The sequence below is a fragment of the Notolabrus celidotus genome, chromosome 20 (genome assembly GCF_009762535.1).
Source record: "Notolabrus celidotus isolate fNotCel1 chromosome 20, fNotCel1.pri, whole genome shotgun sequence".
NCBI classification, from domain to species: domain Eukaryota; kingdom Metazoa; phylum Chordata; class Actinopteri; order Labriformes; family Labridae; genus Notolabrus; species Notolabrus celidotus.
This window is the reverse complement of record NC_048291.1, coordinates 4,947,022-4,965,448: the sequence shown is the minus strand read 5'-3', so window position 1 is coordinate 4,965,448 and position 18,427 is coordinate 4,947,022. Positions and strand designations below refer to the sequence as shown.

Sequence of the window (18,427 nt, the reverse complement as noted above, 5' to 3'; positions counted from 1 at the left end):
AGTAGCTTATATACACCACTGAGTTTCAGAGCTCTGTGCTGACTCATCGTCTCACTTTCAGATACAGTGAGTGTCTGCATGAGCCCATATTATACCCTTTTTTTTGTGTGTTTGTTAGGAGCTTCTAGTTTCTACTACATCATAGTAGGTTGGGCCTATTTTCATCCAAACCTTTCCCCTTCAAGACTCTTGGGCTATATCCTGTTTTCTAGTACAGAAGTTGTTCCTGGGTCTCTCTGAGAGTTTGCAGCAGTGGTTTAGTTTTTCTTATCCATGCTTTGTTTGGATGAAGGAGCCTAAGAGTGTTTTTGCTTTCTCCCTTTCAATCACTTGATGACTTTTGACCATCATATCACCAAATGTATCAAATCCTGTTTCCTAAAGCTTAAAAATAATCATATAATGGGGCCATTGCTCTCTTTTTCAGACCTTGAAACATTGATTCACACTTTCATTTTCTCCAGTTCAGACTATTGTAATTCCCTATTACTTACTTGCTAGCTTACTTACTAACTTGCTTACTACCTTACTAGCTTAATTACTCGCTTATTAGCTTTCTTACTGGATTACTAGCTAGATTACTTACTTGCTAGCTTACTTGCTAGCTTAGTTACGTACTAACTTAGTAAGTAGCTTACTTACTTGCTTACTAGCTTTCTTACTAGCTTGCTTACTTACTAGCTTACTTACCTACTAGCTCACTTACATACTTTATTGCTTACTTACCTACTTGTGATACTAGCTAGCTTACTTACTAAATGACTTACTTACTAGCTCACTAGACAACTTACTTACATGCTGGCTTCCTGAGTAGCTTAATTACTTACTAGCTTACCTGCTTGCTTACTTACATACCAGCTGACTTACTTACCTGTGTACTAGCTTACTTACCTACTAACTTACTTACTTGCTTACTAGCTTGCTTACCTACTAACTTACTTACTTGCTGGCTTACATACTTTCTTACTTGTTTACTTACTTACTAGCTTGCTTACTAGCCCACGTGCTTGCTTATTTGCCTAGTCGCTTACTAGCTGACTTACTTACTAGCTTGCTTACTTACTAGCTTACTTACCTACTAGCTCACTTACATACTTTATTGCTAACTTACTAGCTGACTTCCTTGTGATACTAGCTAGCTTACTTACTAACTACCTTTCTAAGTAGCTCACTAGACTACTTACTTACATGCTGGCTTGCTGAGTGGCTTAATTACTTACTAACTAACTTACTTACTTACTTACTTACTAGCTTGCTTACTAGCCCACTTGCTTGCTTATTTGCCTAGTTGCTTACTAGCTGACTTACTTACTATCTTGCTTACTTACTAGCTTACTTACCTATGAGCTCACTTCCATACTTTATTGCTAACTTACTAGCTGACTTACTTGTGATACTAGCTAGCTTACTTACTAACTAAATTACTTAGTAGCTCACTAGACTACTTACTTACAAGCTGGCTTGCTGAGTAGCTTAATTACTTACTAGCTTACCTGCTTGCTTACTTGCTTGCTTACATACCAGCTGACTTACTTACCTGCTTACTAGCTTACTTACCTACTAACTTACTAACTTACTAACTTACTAGCTTTCCTACTTAGACCTACTTACTTGTGATATCAGTGGTTTTTCCTTTAGACTGGCTTTTAGAACCCTTTCCCCTTTGTCATAAATCAATCCATCTATCTGCTTAATTGTTAACACATATAATTGACTTATGTTTAATTTGGAGCTGATAAAATTAAAACTGCTGTTCTTTTCATCAAAAACATACTCACTTTTTTTGGATGATGTCTTTTTACAGAGTTGAAACATAAAATTAGTCTGGACATAATTTACCATCTTCATGACCTCTGCTCTTTGTGCATGAAGACGACCATCCTGTCTGATCACAACATTCTGTGAGGATCGTCACACTGAAATAAAAACCAGAGTTGAGGGGGGGAAAAGGGCAAACATCCCAACCCTCCCAGACTTCTCAGTTATTCCTCTCTGCTGCCTGTCATATTGATCAGTCCTGCTGTTTACCCATCTCTCCACTCATGGGTGTTTATCCAAGTCAATCAGACTTTCAAATTTCAGGAAGAATATACTGAGAGGAGAAACCTCACGTCTCTGTTGGTTTCCGCGGCTGTGGAGGTTTTCTATCATTCATTCAGCGTGGAAAATGAAAAAGTCCTTGTTTGCTTTGCGGAGCATTAAATGAAAAAGATATCACGAGGGAACGTTATTGTTGAGCTCATTTAAATGCTGCTATGAGATGTCCACAATCACCTGCTTGAAAAGCGAAATGCACAATAACTTTCACTCTAGTTGCAGAGAGTATAAATCTATAAACTCCATTAGGAAATAACTGAAATTAGATTGTATTCCTTGTTTACAAACCAGCCGTGGAGACATTCTTCACGGATCTACAGCCAGAGAACGGCAGCTTTTCACTCCCATATATCACTGTGCCAGATAAGAGAAGTGACAGGAGCACTTCCCATCATCCTCTGGGGCTCCTTCTCTCTGTCACCACTCCCTTTTGTCATCTTCTTACTCCATCTTCCTGAGTTACCTTGACTTTAAGATCTGGAAGCTACTCGTAGAAGCTTCTGAATGGTATCTCTGGAAGTATCACATTACAGCAGTAGAGTATGATAAGAGCACTAGAGTGATGTGGTTTTTGAGTCTGGGCCATATTTCTACCTGTTTTTCTGAATAAATGATCAGCTCAGAGCCTTTTTGGGATTCCTTTTAGGAGGAAAATGCTTAACAGGATGAAAAGCTGCAACTTTATCCTTAGAGACAAATGGGTATGATCATACATCCATTCAAAGTTTAGTTTTTGCCAATGCTGGGCTCAGATTGTTATTTTAAGTGTCTTTAAACATTACAGACAGGATCTCTACTGACGCAGGCTTTTCCTTTGTAGGTCAGATCAGTGTTCCTTTTGAAAATTAAATCTAAATATTCATCAACTACCTTCATTACTATGACAGAGACGGATGCTTAAAGACTCAGATATTTTTTGTTTTCAATCAAGAGTTGTTTCGATGTTTTTATTAGCTTCAGTAAAAAGAATGCACTGGGTTAGGATTAGCACTACCAGGTAAATGTAAGGCTTTCAATAAATCTACACAAAACATTACAATGATGAGAAATTATGAGAAGTCCTAGCTTGCCCCAGCTTGACTCCCTCCAGCAATGGGCCGCACACACATTGCAGCAGTACCACTTTTAATTGCCCCCATTGTAAAAGTGGCTTGTTGTTTTTTTTTAGTTTAATATCACACTGGAGATGCAATTCTGGATTCTTTCTAAAGATGCAGGAATTTGAATATTTTCAAATTCAAAGCCGGCCTCTTTACCTCACATTAGCTTGACAGAAGTTAGGTTGAGTTCAGCATTTCAAATATGGCACCGGCTGATGATAGGCTTCAGAAACAGATGGGTGACGTCATGGATACTACATCCATTTATTATACAGTCTATGCAAAAACCTTAATTTTACCTCCCATATCACAGGAGTTGCTCCCTTGATGGGTCATTTCTTTATGACACTTCGGCTCCAGCATGCCCAGAACACTTTGAAATCCCATATTATCCATGACCGACAGTGGCTGGTCATCAAGAGCAGTGTACTGTGTAGGAGCCTCTGTTATTTTCAGCACTCGTGGGTCGTCTCTGGACATTTTCGCTCTTCTCTCCAGCATTTGCAGCAAAGTTGGCTGTTGGCTGCTAGCTTTAGCAAACTCCTAGAATTCCGGGCTGTGCTGGTTTCTTTTCTATATTGTTGAAATTCTTGTACATTACACCTTTTTGTTTGCTGCTGTAACTCCATGAATTTCCCCGTTGTGGGACAAATAAAGGAGTATCTTATCTTATCTTACTTCAGATGCTTTATCTAATTGCTCGTGTTGAAGGAGCTATTTTTCTCCCCTCCTCTAGATAGTTTAGCGGTTCATGTTTTGCAGCTAGCTTTTCATTAGTCCTCCTCATTTATACCGAAGTATTTCCAAACCGCAGACATTGCTCCTCCTACTCTACCTGTCTGCTCAACGAATGACAAGCTAACTTAAAGTGGCATTTCATGTGGTTTGACGAGTACGAGTACAAGTATTGACACTTGGTATCGGCCCAATACCCAATACTGGTATCGGTGCATCCCATAGACCAGGGGTGTCAAACTCATTTCAGTTCAGGGGCCACATACAGCCCAATTTGATCTGAAGTGGGCCGGACCAGTAAAATCATAACTCAAAAATAACCTCCCATAAATAATGACAACTCCAAATGTTTCCCTTTGTTTTAGTGCAACAAAGAACAAGTACATTCTGAAAATGTTCACATTACATGAACTTTCTTTTTAGAAAAACAGCTGTTGTATTTTTCTCCATGATGAGTCTCATAGTGGGGGCAGAATATGATATTCTTTAAGCCCTGAAACCTGCTGCAAACACACCACACACACAGGTTTCCCACTCACCTGCGTTGTTCAGGTGCGCTCCATCAGCACTATGATTGTACCCCTGCGACCCCCAGAGAACAAATCTGATATAGCAGTTACTTTTGTTGAACAATTGCAGTTTATGTCTTGTCTGTCATTTTTTTCATTTTTGGAAGTCATCCGCGGGCCGGATTGGAACCTCTAGTGGGCCGGTTTTGGCCCGTGGGCCGTATGTTTGACACCCCTGCCATAGACCGTATAAAATATGGACGTAGTATCCGTGAGGTCACCCATCAGTTCCTGAGAGCTGTTTTGAAGCCAATCGACGGCGGCAGCCATATTGGAAATGTGGAATTCAACCAGGCAGAGTGTGACGTAGTGTAAGCCTCCTAGCCAATAGCTATGTGTTCCCGTCAGTCATGTCCTTATTTGGGCAAAAACTCAGAATCTTAATAACTTCTGAACCGTCACTTTAGAAAAACATTCTCCCCCTGTACAGTGTGTGCTGAGAGATTCGCTTTGTAGGGCCAAGCCGTTTTTTGAACCAGGCTGTAAACATGTTTATTAATCCTGCAAAGAGCGTCTTTTTCCCATTCATGTCTATGTGGTTTCTGGTGTTTCTGCAGCCAGCCTCAAGCGGATTCTCGATGTATTGCAGTTTATAACACTTCAGCATGGGCTTCATAGTTTGAGACCAGAGGTTACCGCTTGGTGCATCCCTAGTTTATAGCACCAATACTGAGTTGGATTCAGACTGACCATTTGCAAATGCCAAACTCACAAAATGTAACAAAGTAATCAATTGATGACACAATTACTGTGTCTTTCAACAGGGTCTGGTAGCTTTACAGAGAGCCACATATCAGCTGTGTCAGGTTCCAAAAAACCCAATTACTCTTGTTTTATTCAATCTCAGATACTTGGAGTAGTAATCCTAGCTTGTACTGCAAACACCTTTCAAGCAGACATTTTTTGAAAAGGGACATGAGGCCCCCAGTGCTTTAACTCCAGCTTGTTTTTAGGCTGCCAGCTCCTCAGTCTACTAAAGCAATTTAAAAACTTGTAAGTTATTCACACCCAGTCGTGTTTAAAAACTGTGGAACAGGAATTCACGTTTAATATTAAACACAGATGGTAAGGAGTGTAATGCGAAGCATCAGTCTCTAGTGTTAGGCTGAGGCTGGTTATATATTGGTGATATATGAACGTTACACACAGCCCACCCTGTATTGTGCACAATAAGGAGGCTGGCAGAAATGCAATCAAAAGCTCGAATTGATTTTCAGCTCTCAAGAAAGAAAAGACGCCAGAGGCAACAGAGAGTTTAGCTGTGAATAGGTATCGAAATGTTTTTGGAATGAGCTCAAAGTTGAGCTGCGGAGGGGCGGGGAAGATGTTTTTTTCTTTCAGGAAAGGTTTAAATAAAGGTCAGCGTGGTGGAAATGAGTGCCGGAGTCATTGGGGGATTCAGAGGAGACATCTCAGGCCAAGCATGTATCCGTAGAGATCTTTAACGTGCATGACAAAAACCTTGTTACACTGAAATTTGTAAAACCCTGTCGTTGTAATTTCAGTCTAATGGAGTCTGTGTTGATTTCCCAATAATGAAAGGTGACTCTGCAACACTAATGAGATGTTTCTAGAGACAGCTTTCCTTAAACAGGCGTGATGCTGAACCATTTGTTCTTCGTTTCATTGGGCCAGAGTGACGTCCAATTTTGCTTCCTATCCTATCCCTGCTTTCCATTATCTCAGAGCTGTTACATCACATTGGAAATCAATAGGAACGAGAACCCTAAAACACCAATATAACATAATTAGCTTTAAAGCGCCTGCTGCTGTTTGAGTGTTATGTTTAACCTAACATTGTCCAATGAACCTGAGGAGGAAATTAACTCCCTTCAGTCTTTTCACCCCCCCCCCCCTAAGGGTGTCACGCTGCAGCAAAGTTACCTGATAAAAGTGTGCATGGGTTTTGTTTTGAGATCTTTCAAAGACACAAAGGGTCGGAGTAACGGTGTGTGATGTGGTACAGTGTGTGTGATTATACGATGATCCTTCATTAATAGGTTCATTGGTATCAACAGAGCTCCGACTCCTCTAACTACAGTCTCTACAAAGAGACCAGTGATGTATGAAATCACTCTGCTGCAAGCGTGCGGAGAGAGACGTCACTGAGAGACGTGACAGAACAGCTCTTCAGTTTCACCTTTCTGTCATCACTCTGATAAAATAAAGATACGGGGCGTTCAGTGACAATAACACATAAAAAGCTCACCTTGTCCCACTGCCTCTCTCTGTCCAAAGTGATGACTATCATGGCTGGATTCACCAGGTAACCGTTGCTGTTGAAGGAGAAGTCGTTGTGTTCCCAGGTTACATTCAACATGTGCCTGCAGGGAAAGAAAGGGGAAGATGGTCAGTGGATTAAACCAGCAAAACAATCCAAAAAAAGACTGACATTAGATGGAGTATTTTGCATTTTTTTAAGTGTAACCTTTCGTGTGTTAGCTTAAAGCTGGCTAAAGCTTGGACCAGCTCTTTGTTATGCTGCTATAGGCTTAGACTGCCGGGAAAACTGGCGCACTGACACACTGGGATCCTACCCCCCCCCCTTCCCCCCCCAGCCCCTTCTTCACTTACTTTAAATCTACCTGTCCCATTAAAGTTACTAACCATAGACCTTTCTGGAGTCCCTGAGCTCCCTTGTCTCGTAGGTCCCTCTGAGCTGCCGTAGACGTCCTCCTGCTGTGGACGTTCCTGACTCCAGCTGATACAGACGTGCTGGACTCCAGCAGCAACAACTACTACTACTCGTCTAATCACTATCACCGCTCCCTCTATCTCTTATTCTCCTCAATCCCTCTTTCAAGACCCAACTCGGTCTCAGCAGATGTGTGTCTAACATGAGTCTGGTTCTGCTCGAGGTTTCTGCCTGTTAAAAGGAAGTTTTTCCTCGCCGCATTAACTAGCTAAACACTGCGAGGTGCAATGCTCATATTGGATTAATGTGCAGATAGATGCAGAGGCGGAAAAACACCAAAATATAAATGGCGAGTGCTCCAGAAGAATCCATGTTAGCACATTGCACAAATGATCCTGATTCTGACCCTGAACAGGAAGAGGCAACTTTTAAGGGTTGCAGACAGTCACAACAGCATGCCTCTGTGTGGTAAGTTGAAATTGGAGTTCTTGCGTTTCGTGTGGAACTGGACTTTGTAACCAAAGCCTGTATCAAATATGTACGTAGGCATTCGTGACATCACCCATCTGTTTCTGAAGCGCTGTTGTGAGTCCAATCGTCGACAGGAGCCGTATTGCTGCTGTTGACGATTGTGACATAAAGAGGCGGGCTTTGAGCCTCCTAGCCAACAGCTACAGTGTTCCCGCCCGTCAGTCAAGTCAGCTGTGCCTCTCATTGGAATATCTTTGAAATTACAGTGTAATGAAAAAATTCACCCCCCCTCCCCCAGACTACACTCGTCTTTTGTACCAGGCTGTAAAGATTGTCTTCTTTGTATTGGTGTCTATGTGGTTTCCAGTGTTTCTGCAGCCAGTCTCGAGTGGACGCTCAATGAACTACAGTTTCTAACACTTCCACATGGGCTTCATATTTTGAGACCAGAGGTTGCCGCATGGTCACAAAGGCATGTCTCTGAGTGGTGCATTAATATTTGGGGGAATGGTTTTCATGCCTATGGAAATTACTCCTGATGTTATGTCATCAATTGAGTTAAAATCGCCTTGTACAAGCTGTTTCCAGGAGTTGGGCTACAGAAAAGATGCAGAGGCCTCTTTATTTACACATTATGTGAGTTCTTTGTCTTGAGCATGACAGTATATGAATATAGATGTGGAAAAATGTTCTTTTCATTCAAATTGGATCTGTTAATCTAGCTGTAGATTTCATTCCCTGGTTGTTGGAAAAGCATCCATGTTTCTGTCCAGGTCACTGAGTCTTTATTGTAAAAAAAATGCCTCAAACAGAAAAATAGTTTCCTCCATCAGTTTCTAAAAATACCACACAAAAGGGACAGAAAACCGTTATCCCATCAGTTTCTGAAAAGATGACACAATAGGGACAGAAAACCGTTAACGGCCTCCTTTTGATTCCAGCATTTCATCCCTTACATCCTGTTTTATTAAACCTGTGGAGCTGCTCTCTCACCTCAGCTGTCATACCAGCCGAGGTGATGAAAGCCTGCTGGGAGGAGAATGGCCTTCAGCTCCGTCTGTGTGAAAAGCCTATTTAATCTGGTAATCTGCAATAATCCCATTAACAGGTGAGCTGACTCATTATCAAAGCTTGTTTGAAAAGATCTCCAATCAAGAGCGGCCGAGTCTGAGAACCGAGGGGGATGTTCATGTTTGAAGTGAAGAAAGAGAAGAGATAGCCAACTATAAAGTTAATAGAAAGTGCTCTGTTCTTTCAGGCTGACCTTCATTGTTCTGAAAAAGAGCTGCTTCTGCTTAAATCATGCCTGCTGGGTTTAGGAAGTCTAAAAGGAGGTTTTTTTTTACAGTATCAAAGACTGAGATAACGTCCAAGATCTTCTGTTTCTTCACAGAACATTTTGGGCTAACAATAAGGAAAAGTTGTCTCCATGTGGCTTTGGAGAATGCGAAGGAAAACCACTCGTATCATTGTTTCATTATTTAAGAGGAGTGTCTGATGATGCTTTATGAACAGATGGCTGACATGACAGCCCCAAAAGTGACACCACAACGTTTACTATTGCTGACTGGAGTGCAGTGTCGTTCATAAAGCCTGCTTTTTCCATGTTAACAGATGGAACATGGGTCACTCTAAGGAATTAAAATAAAATGAAAAGAACAAACAAAAATGACAGAAACCAGGCTTTAAAGAAACATCTTATTACAAAGTCTTTTCCCTTCTTTTCTCTTTTGGGTAGAAGGAGGGGTAGGACATGAACAACGTGGCTCCACCAGCCAATCCCTAACGCACAGACTCTACCTCTAAATGACGCCATCAGCACAATATTCAATTTATCTTTTAGAATAGATTTTAAGATTATTAAATTGGTTTTTAAATCTCTTAAAGCTGGTAATCAGATTTAGATACACTTTTTGTTATACTGGTTAAAATGATCTTTATGTCCTGATGACATCAATACATAATGTGTTCTTAAAAAAGAGTGAAGAAAAGCTGCTATCTACAGCCGGAGTAAACCTGGGAAAACACCAACCAATCACCGTTTTTTGGGTGCCAAAATTTTAAACCAATCAAATCCCGTCCTGCCGTTCTGCCCGCCTCCTGCACGTACATTTCCCCGGCGTGCACTCTGAGTCCCCGTCTGCTGCCTCTGCTTCCCCTGACTCTACTGACTGCCCCTCTCGCTCGACCTCGGGCCTGTCCCCTCTGACCTGATGAGGTGCTTTGCTCAGGACTGTAGTCCGGATCAGAGTCTAAAAAGCTCTCACCACGGGGGCTCTGACAAGCAGAAGAATTAATGACATTTACTAAATCCTACAGAAAATGTATATGTATTGTAGCGTCTGTCCGGACGCTGTAGGGATGACGAGCCGATTCGTGAACACGTTTAGTTTTAATAACCGGTCACTGTCGGCCGTGATCACGACAACCAACAAAACAACAATCAATGTTTGAATGAATGAAAAACTTCTCCTCTTGTCTCTCCTCTCTCCAGCTCACACACTCTACACCTCTCCTGATGCCTTCACTGACTGTCAACACTGTAGGAATTAAGAGCATCTACACTGAACACGTTTAACAAACAGTAGAGTTGTTACAGTATTATATATGTGTTATAACTTTTCTCCTGATCTCGTGTCACCAGTACAACTGGATAATGCTAGAATGACAGTTGTGAGTGCTAACAGCAGCCATGTTTGTTTGTGTTTTTAACTTTCACTATGATCATGTTTTGGTGGTGAGGTCCGGTTTTGAATCAGTCACCATCATATGGTCGCAAGTCAGCGGCGCTCGTGCATGTGACCAGGGGGGGGGGGCGTTGTTTTGGAGGAGCTCTGAGGGAGGAGGGGAGGGGTTAGACGGAGTCCTGAGGAAAAGCTACATTCAAATTCATGCTAGTTTTCCGAGACTGCCAACCTCAGCTTTAATGGTCTTGGCCCTTCTTATTTGTCAGATTTGATTTTATCATATGAGCCAGTGAGAGCCCTCAGGTCTTCGGGTAGTGGACCTACCTTTGAGTATTGCTTTTAACTGACTTTCATTCATTCTCATAACAGTTTTATTTATTAATTATTTTATTATCTATCTATTTATTATCTAGTTCAAATTTTAGTCACTTTTATTCTATTTTATTTATGTATTGATTAATTGTATTTTTTTAAGTATAGCATCTTATTTTCTTTTAATGGTTTAATATTTTAGTGTTTTATTATCTCAGAAATGTGTTTTATTTTGGTGAGTTTAATTTCCTGTGTTGAGTTTTAACATCTTTATTTTATTTTACCTCTCATCAAGATATCATAAGAGCATTTCCTAAGTTTTTTAAACAACTTCTTTTTATTTTTAATTTATTTATTTGATTTTCATTGTTAGAATTATTATTGTTGCATATATTGTGTTCTTTAAAATGAAAATTTTTTGCCTTTTTGCCTTCATTTTATAGGACAGCTTAAGAGAGACAGGAAATGTTGGGAGTAGAGAGCGGGGGAAGACATGCAGGAAATGGTCAACCAGCCGGGAATCGAGCCGGCGACCCCCGCGACGAGGACTGTGGCCTCTGTATGTGGGGCACTTAGACCGCTAGGCCACCAGCACCCCATATATTGTGTTCTTAACCTTAGGATTGTGGGTGGGTTTGGGGTCGGGGCTGAGTTGGGATTAGAATGGGGGGTTCTTTTTATTTTTATATATCTCTTTTTTAAAATGTATTCTATTTTAAGTTATTTTTACGTACAGCACTTTATGTTACAATTTCATTGTATGAAAAGCGCTTTATAAATAAAGTCTGATTGATTGAATATGTCTCGGCCATCGTGCAGGGTACTCTGGCTTCACTTTTTAATGAGGACATGCATGCATCTTTACACACAGTCAGCGCTTGATGTCCTGCAATCAGCCCATGAACTACAACACAGACATTTCCACACAACTCCTCTAATCTCCCTGAATGACCTTGCTTCATGTGAGCCAAAACCCAAAGCTGGAGCACTTTTGTTCTGGCTCTTCCCTTTGCTGTTCGGCTTTGCTCCATGTTCTGTGACACTGATTGCTCTTTTGGGCATGCTTTAAATCAAAAGTCCAACCCTCTAACTCGCTCGCTGACAGTCCGCAGGAGATATAGTGCTGAGCGGAAGGGGGGTAGATGGCAGTGAGCATAGGGCACAGTTTGGCTAAGTGACAGCCGCCATAAAATGTTCTTCAAAAACACCAAACAGATGGGAAGTCATGAATAAATAAACGGCTGTTAACCTCTTTTGGCCAGGAAGTGAGAGCCATTACTGTTGTGTCAATGTGATTTATCAGTCATTAAAGACAACAGTTATTCCCTCTTTGATACCTGCTTGTTCAAAACAGGGTGAGGTCATGCAAAAAAAAGTAACGACTGGAAAAGTAAGAGATCCCCTCTGCAGAAAAACTGGCTGCACTGGCTTTTTAGATACTTGACAATATCTGTGGTAACGTTTCTTGACAGATTATGGTTATTTTTAATCAAGAGTAATTTAAGGATTGGTTGGATTATTTCATATTTAATTTAAGGTCTTAATTCTGTCTTGTAAAATCTTGAAAAATGCGTTCACCTGGAGTTGTATAAAGTTAAATATGACTTTTTAAAACTAGAAATTAGATAAAAACGCTTGATTGGTTTTGAGGTTTTTGCAGTGTCACTTTGCTTGTTCCTTATCATTGAAGTGGCCAAAAAAAAGGGTTAAATGACAGAACCAAAAAATTGCCATTAAGATAGACCTTAAGTTTTAGAAAGTGTGTTTTTAAACCTCCAATAGTTGCTCTCTTCAAAGCAACCATACTCCACTGGGGGGGAAAAAAGACCTCAGAACACAGGATCCTGCCTCGATCAGGTCATGGTAATTCAAAGCCTGATCTGAAAAGGGCAACTGGACTTGGTAGAAATTCTTGAGGATGTTTCACCTCTCCTCTGAAAGGCTTCCTCAATTCCAACCATAGACTGTATAAATAATGGATGTAGTGTCCGTGAAGTCCCCCATCTGTTTTTGACGCGCTGTTTTGAAGCCAATCGTCGGCAGGAGCCATATTGGAAATGCTGAACTCAACTTAACTGCTGGTGAGCTAGTGTGAGTTAAAGAGGTGGGCTTTGAGCCTCCTAGCCAACAGCTATGCAATACCTCCTGATAGAGAAATTAGCTCTTCAGACCTAAGCCATTTTTTAACCAGGCTGTAAACATGTTTATTTCTGCTGCAAAGATTGCCTTCTTTGAATTGGTGTGTATGTGGTTTCCGGTGTTTCTGCAGCCAACCTCAAGTGGATGCTCAATGAACTGCAGTTTATAACACTTCCACATTGGCTTCATGTTTTGAGACCGGAGGTTGCCGCTTGGTTCTGAGCAGACTGGGGAAGAGCTAAGCCTCTAACAGTCATGGATGTGTTCAAGTAGCCAAAATGGGTCCTTTGTAAGGGTGTTATCCTAGTCCATGACAGTCGTTCAGGACCTTCTTGGCAGTTGTTAGCTTAGTTCCTGCAAGTCGTGGGCCGTTAGGGTCACATGATCTCTGGTATGAGTGTGGCCTTGCTTGTTTTGAAAGACAATTCAAGACAGTGTTGTATGTTGGAGACAAATGGTGTCTTATACCACCTCCTCTGTTAAGAGAAGGATGTTCAGGTTTAACATAGATGGCTTCCTTGACCCCTCTTTCATACCATTGGTCTAGAACGACTGTCAGGTGTTCATCTAACAACTGTCAGGGACTAGGATGACAACTCTACTTAGGACCCATTGGGACTACCTGAACACACCCTCTATATTTCTTTATGTATTTATTTTGGTGCCTTGGTCCACAGTATCCTGTCAACTCTTGAGTCCTTTGCCTCCCCGCACCTCCTTCCACCACAGATCCATCCATGGATAGAAAAGGGGGGATGGAAACCCCTGAGCTATCCCACCAGGCTCAAGAACCACCTAACTACCTACCTACCTACCTACCTACCTACCTACCTACCTACCTACCTACCTACCTACCTACCTACCTACCTACCTACCTACCTACCTACCTACCTAAACACACCCACTAGTGTTAGAGTCTTATATATTCTAGCACTTCCCCAGTCTGGTCAGAACTGAAGAAGCCTTTTGGAGGGGACGTCTTCAAAGATTTCTACCAAGTCTAGTTGCCCTTTTCAGATCAAGCTTTGAATTTATTTGAATATTTGTATTTCCCACAACTTGCAGACATTTAACTTCAACCTTCTGCAATGTCGACACTGCATTGTCAGTGAAGTCTGGTGGCATGGAAGAAACCATTTCGAGGTGGTTTTTAAAGAAGCATCTGATTCTTTAACCACGAGGTTCCCTGTTGGGAATGTCGCTGGACACATCGAAAATCAACCTGAGCATGTCAGTGGTAAAAAAATCTGCACTTTGAGCTGACATGCTTTAATTGGACTCTGCAGGATGACATGCAGATATATATTCTTGATCGGGTATGAGGACGCGGTCATTTAAGGGATGAAAATGAAATGACTGTCAGTCCTTTTTGTCCTTTTGATTTGCTTCATCTCGCTCAGCCACAGACAGAGTCCCATCAAGCGAGTTTTAATAACACTCAGGGGTCCTATTTCAAACAAATTATCCTCTGTGTGTACTTGAACACAACTAATGAGACACCATTGAGTATACGTGAGACTGTCTTAAGTTACAGCGGTCCATTTCCACTTTTTACCATGAACATCATTAACATTAAGCCTCTGCAAAGTTTTTTTCCACTGGGACCGACTTCACCGTGTTACTCACTCTTGTTGTAAGCACCGTCTGACGTCCCTGTGGGCTGCTTTTCTAAATGTTAGCACAGTCTTTGCTTGGATGATAACTCACTACCTCCTGTGTATGCTTTTGCATGTATATTAGGAACGGGGAGACGACCAAATCATCATCAACAGAGTCTGTTATGTTGTAAATGCCAGAGAAGGAACGCTACTAAATAGCTGAATAAACAAGGCTTTAAAATAACAAAGTCCAGGGGGTGAAATCACACCCAAATAACTGCCTTTACAGGAAGTCAGAACTTATTTCTGTCCACAGTGACATGCATTAAAAACCAGATCACATGACCATACCTGCTGGTTTTTGGTCTCTCTGTGAAACTCTACCGTTAAGATCTGCTTCAAAACCATTAGAGTACAGCAAGAAGATCTGAGCTCTCATTGGAGGAACCGTGTTGGACGTGCTGGACTCCAGCGCCAACAGCTACTATTACTCGTCTCATCACTATCACCGCTCCCTCTATCGCTTATTCTCCTCTAACCCTCCTCAGCTTGTCAAGCGTGTGGGTATGAAAGTATGCTTTGTGACAGGGAACATGTAAGTCTCTGTCATCATTTCCATTTCTTTTTCTGCCATTACACCCTTCGACACTACCCCCCAAATTTTCAAAACTGAGCAGGGGCAGCAGCGTTTTTAAGAGTGTCATCTAGAGCAGGGGTTCCCAGAGTTGCGGTTGCCAGACACTAATTGGGTATTGCAAGATTTTTAAGTAATCTAAAAATTCATATGTTGGCATTACTGCAAATATATATATTTTAAAGTAATTCATTTAGAAATAAAGCCTGACAAATACATTTCTTCATTAGTTTTCTGCCTTTCTTTAGACTCTTCAGTTAGGGTTACTCTACAGTTAATTAGCAAAAGCATCAGTAGCAGCGGCTAATTCCTAACAGCACAGGACACATGGCCACATGTGCATGTACCTAGGCTAATTTTCTGCAGACCAATTAAAGGAAGTATGAAGCAGCATTTGATTATATCCAGGGACAATGGGGGTTGTGAGTCTTTGGCACCTATATTTTGGGGGTCACAGCCCAAAAGGTTTGGGAACCCTTAATCTAGAGCTCAAAGTTGCTGCAGTTGTTGTGACATCAGGAGGATATGTGGCAAGATTTTTCTTTTTAGTTATGTGTTTTTGGAAATCTTTTGCCTCTTTTTGGATAGGAAAGCTGGAGAGAGACAGGACATGTGGGGAGTAGCGAGTGAGAGAAGAAATGCAGCAAATGGTAGAGGCTGGGAGTGGAGCCTGCGACTGCTGCTATTAGGACTGTAGCCTCTGTATATGGGGAATGAGCTTAGACTGCTGGGCCAATGGTGCCCCAAGATTATGCATTTCTGAAAGGGAGTATAAATTTTGTGGTAGCTTTGGAATCAGAGTTGGAACCTTTGAGGTTTCCAATAAATAAACAGTCAGCAGCATCTCCAAAAGCCTCTGAATAAGCACCTCAGAGTCCACAAAACGAATGCATGATTACGTGTCAGAAGAAAACTTGTTGGTACACTGATTCCTAAAGTAAAACCAATCCACCTCTCAAACTTGTGCAACATCGTTCTCTGGTTCCCAACATATGAGCTTACCTGAACAGCGTGTCATTAGACGTGACGGGCTTGACAGGGTTGTGACAGTCACTGTGTCCCTCGGGAACAAAGCCTCTCTGTTTCCTGAAGCTTTGCACACCTTTCACCACGATAGCCACCCCGTCTCTCACCCTCTTCCTCAGACTCATCCTCCAGCGGTCTGTGATGATGCTGATGAGCCCCACGGGGAAGCTGTCAGGCGGTGGGATGTCAGGGTTCCCCACTGCCAGGCTGGGGATAATCCAGATGTAACCTGGCCCTACTAATCCGGCCTCGGTCGCCATGCTGAAGAGGTACTGAGCCTCTTCGTGGGAGCAGTACACTAAGAGCACCTGGGCATCGATCTGCTGCAGCAGCCTCCGCGCTCTGATGTCGTTCATGCCGTCGGCAGACATGTCAAAGGTCAGAACGTCCTGCAGATCCCACATGAAGTAGCTGGTGTCTGTGAAAGACTTGACGTAATCCACGTAGGTTTCGTAGCCCGGGTAGAGGCTGGTTATGACTACGAAGCTGTCCCAGTTGTACTCCTCCATCACCTTGAACATGCCGTTGATCTGCTGCTCGATGGAGGAGCCCAGCTGGAGGAAGTTGGAGCCTTCACCCTGGAGGAAACACAAAGATGTGCATGAGACCTTTATGGTTTGTTAACCCATTGCATGCAATCTGCTTTACTAACAAGCGACAGTGATAGGTCTTAATTCAATTAGTATAATGTGCAAGCTGAACCCTGGAGGACCCTCTTTATACCTATGAGGAAACATACATACACACATAATTAACATACAGATAAATCCCACATAGAGAAGCGACAATCTAAGTGCTCCCTGCTTTCTTCTGCTCCTCCGGGGGGCCTCACACTCATTCATCACTTAAACTCACATGTCTCACTTTTGCAGCGCAAACACTGGCCGTCATCCATACTTGCAAATTCAGAGGGATAGCACTATCAGGGTGGCCGGCGCCCGCTCTGCGTTTCATCTGTCTTTTCTGCAAATACGGCGACCTTGAGAGAGGAATGAGGATGCTTTTCTGTTTTACTGTTTTATTAAGGAAAAAGATGGAGAGGAGGGAAAAAAGACTTTGCAGCTTCTTGATGCATGTAGCACTTATTCTTTGAAAGTTTCATTAAATCAGTGTTGTATAGTCTTTACACTTGAAGGTGCAGTAAAGGTTGTGTTTAAAATGAACGCTTTCCAATCATTTATCTGAGACACCTGCGATAAAAGCCACCTTTGATTCAGTATTGAGCCTTAAATATAACAATTAATAGTAGGTTTGAGAATTTATATGGTAGCTTAAAACTTCAGTGTGTTCATTTTCAGACACCTCACTTGATAAACTTCCCCTAATTTTTAACCTGTGTGCTGAAGTGTCCTCAGACATGACACCTAACCCCCAAACTGCTCACCATGCACATTGATTATTGTAACTCCCTTTTTACTGGTTTCCAAAAAAATCTCTTAGAAAACTGCAACTCGTTCAAAACATTTCTGACAGAGTTTAAAACTTTTTAAAGTTATTTTGCTTGGTTTTTAAATCTCTTAACTAGCCTCACTCCTCCAAACATCACAGAGCTCTTGTCCTCGATCACTGAGGTCCTGGAATGCTTTCCTTTTAAATGTTTCTCATGTGTCTCATGTGTAGAAGCTCTTAATTCCTACAGTGTTGACGGTCAGTGAAGGCATCAGGAGAGGTGTAGAGTGTGCGAGTGGGAGAGAGGAGAGACAAGAGGAGAAGTTCTTCATTCATTCAAACTTTGATTGTTGCTTTGTTGGTTGGCGTGATCACGGCCGACAGTGACCGGATATTAAAGCTCAACGTGTTCACCAATCGGCTCGTCATCACTACAATAAATATATATTTTCTGTAGGACTTACTGAACGTCATTAATTATTCTGCTTGTTGGTGAGAGCTTTTTAGACTCTGATCCGGACTACAGTCCTGAGCAAAGCACCTCATCAGGTCAGAGGGGACAGGCCCGAGGTCGAGCGAGAGGGGCAGTAAATAGAGTCAGGGGAAGTAGAGGCAGGAGACGGGGACTCGGAGGAGTGCACGCCGGGGAAATGTACGCACAGGAGGAGGGCAGGACGGCTGGACGGGATTTGATTGGTTTAAAATTTGGGGAACCAAAAAACGGTGATTGGTTAGGGTTTTCCCAGGTTTACTCCGGCTGTAGATAGCAGTTTTTTTTCACTCTTTTTTAGGAACACATCATGTAATGATTGCCATCAGGACATAAAGATCATTTTAACCAGTATAACAAAAAGTGTATCTAAATCTGATTACCAACCCCAGCTTTAAGCCTTTTACCTTTTTAATCTGGCATTTTAAACTTTTAGCCATGGACTGCATTATTACCATTGTTTTAGCATCATTTTAAATTTATTTTATGTTTTTTTTTATATTTATCAGATTTAATTTTTTGGATTTCAATTAAAATTTTCTGGT

General features: G+C 41.8%; 1 protein-coding gene across 1 annotated transcript in view; it reads right to left on the bottom strand.

Annotated features, from left to right (window-relative positions):
- The window catches only part of grin2ca (glutamate receptor, ionotropic, N-methyl D-aspartate 2Ca), a 97,758-nt gene that overhangs the window by 47,814 nt on the left and 31,517 nt on the right, over positions 1-18,427 (bottom strand). Inside the window, exons 2-3 of the mRNA XM_034710605.1 lie at positions 15,980-16,581; positions 6,711-6,825 (exon numbers count right to left, since the gene is read on the bottom strand). Coding sequence (XP_034566496.1) covers positions 6,711-6,825; positions 15,980-16,581 — 717 coding nt within the window. The remainder of the gene's footprint in view (positions 1-6,710; positions 6,826-15,979; positions 16,582-18,427) is intronic.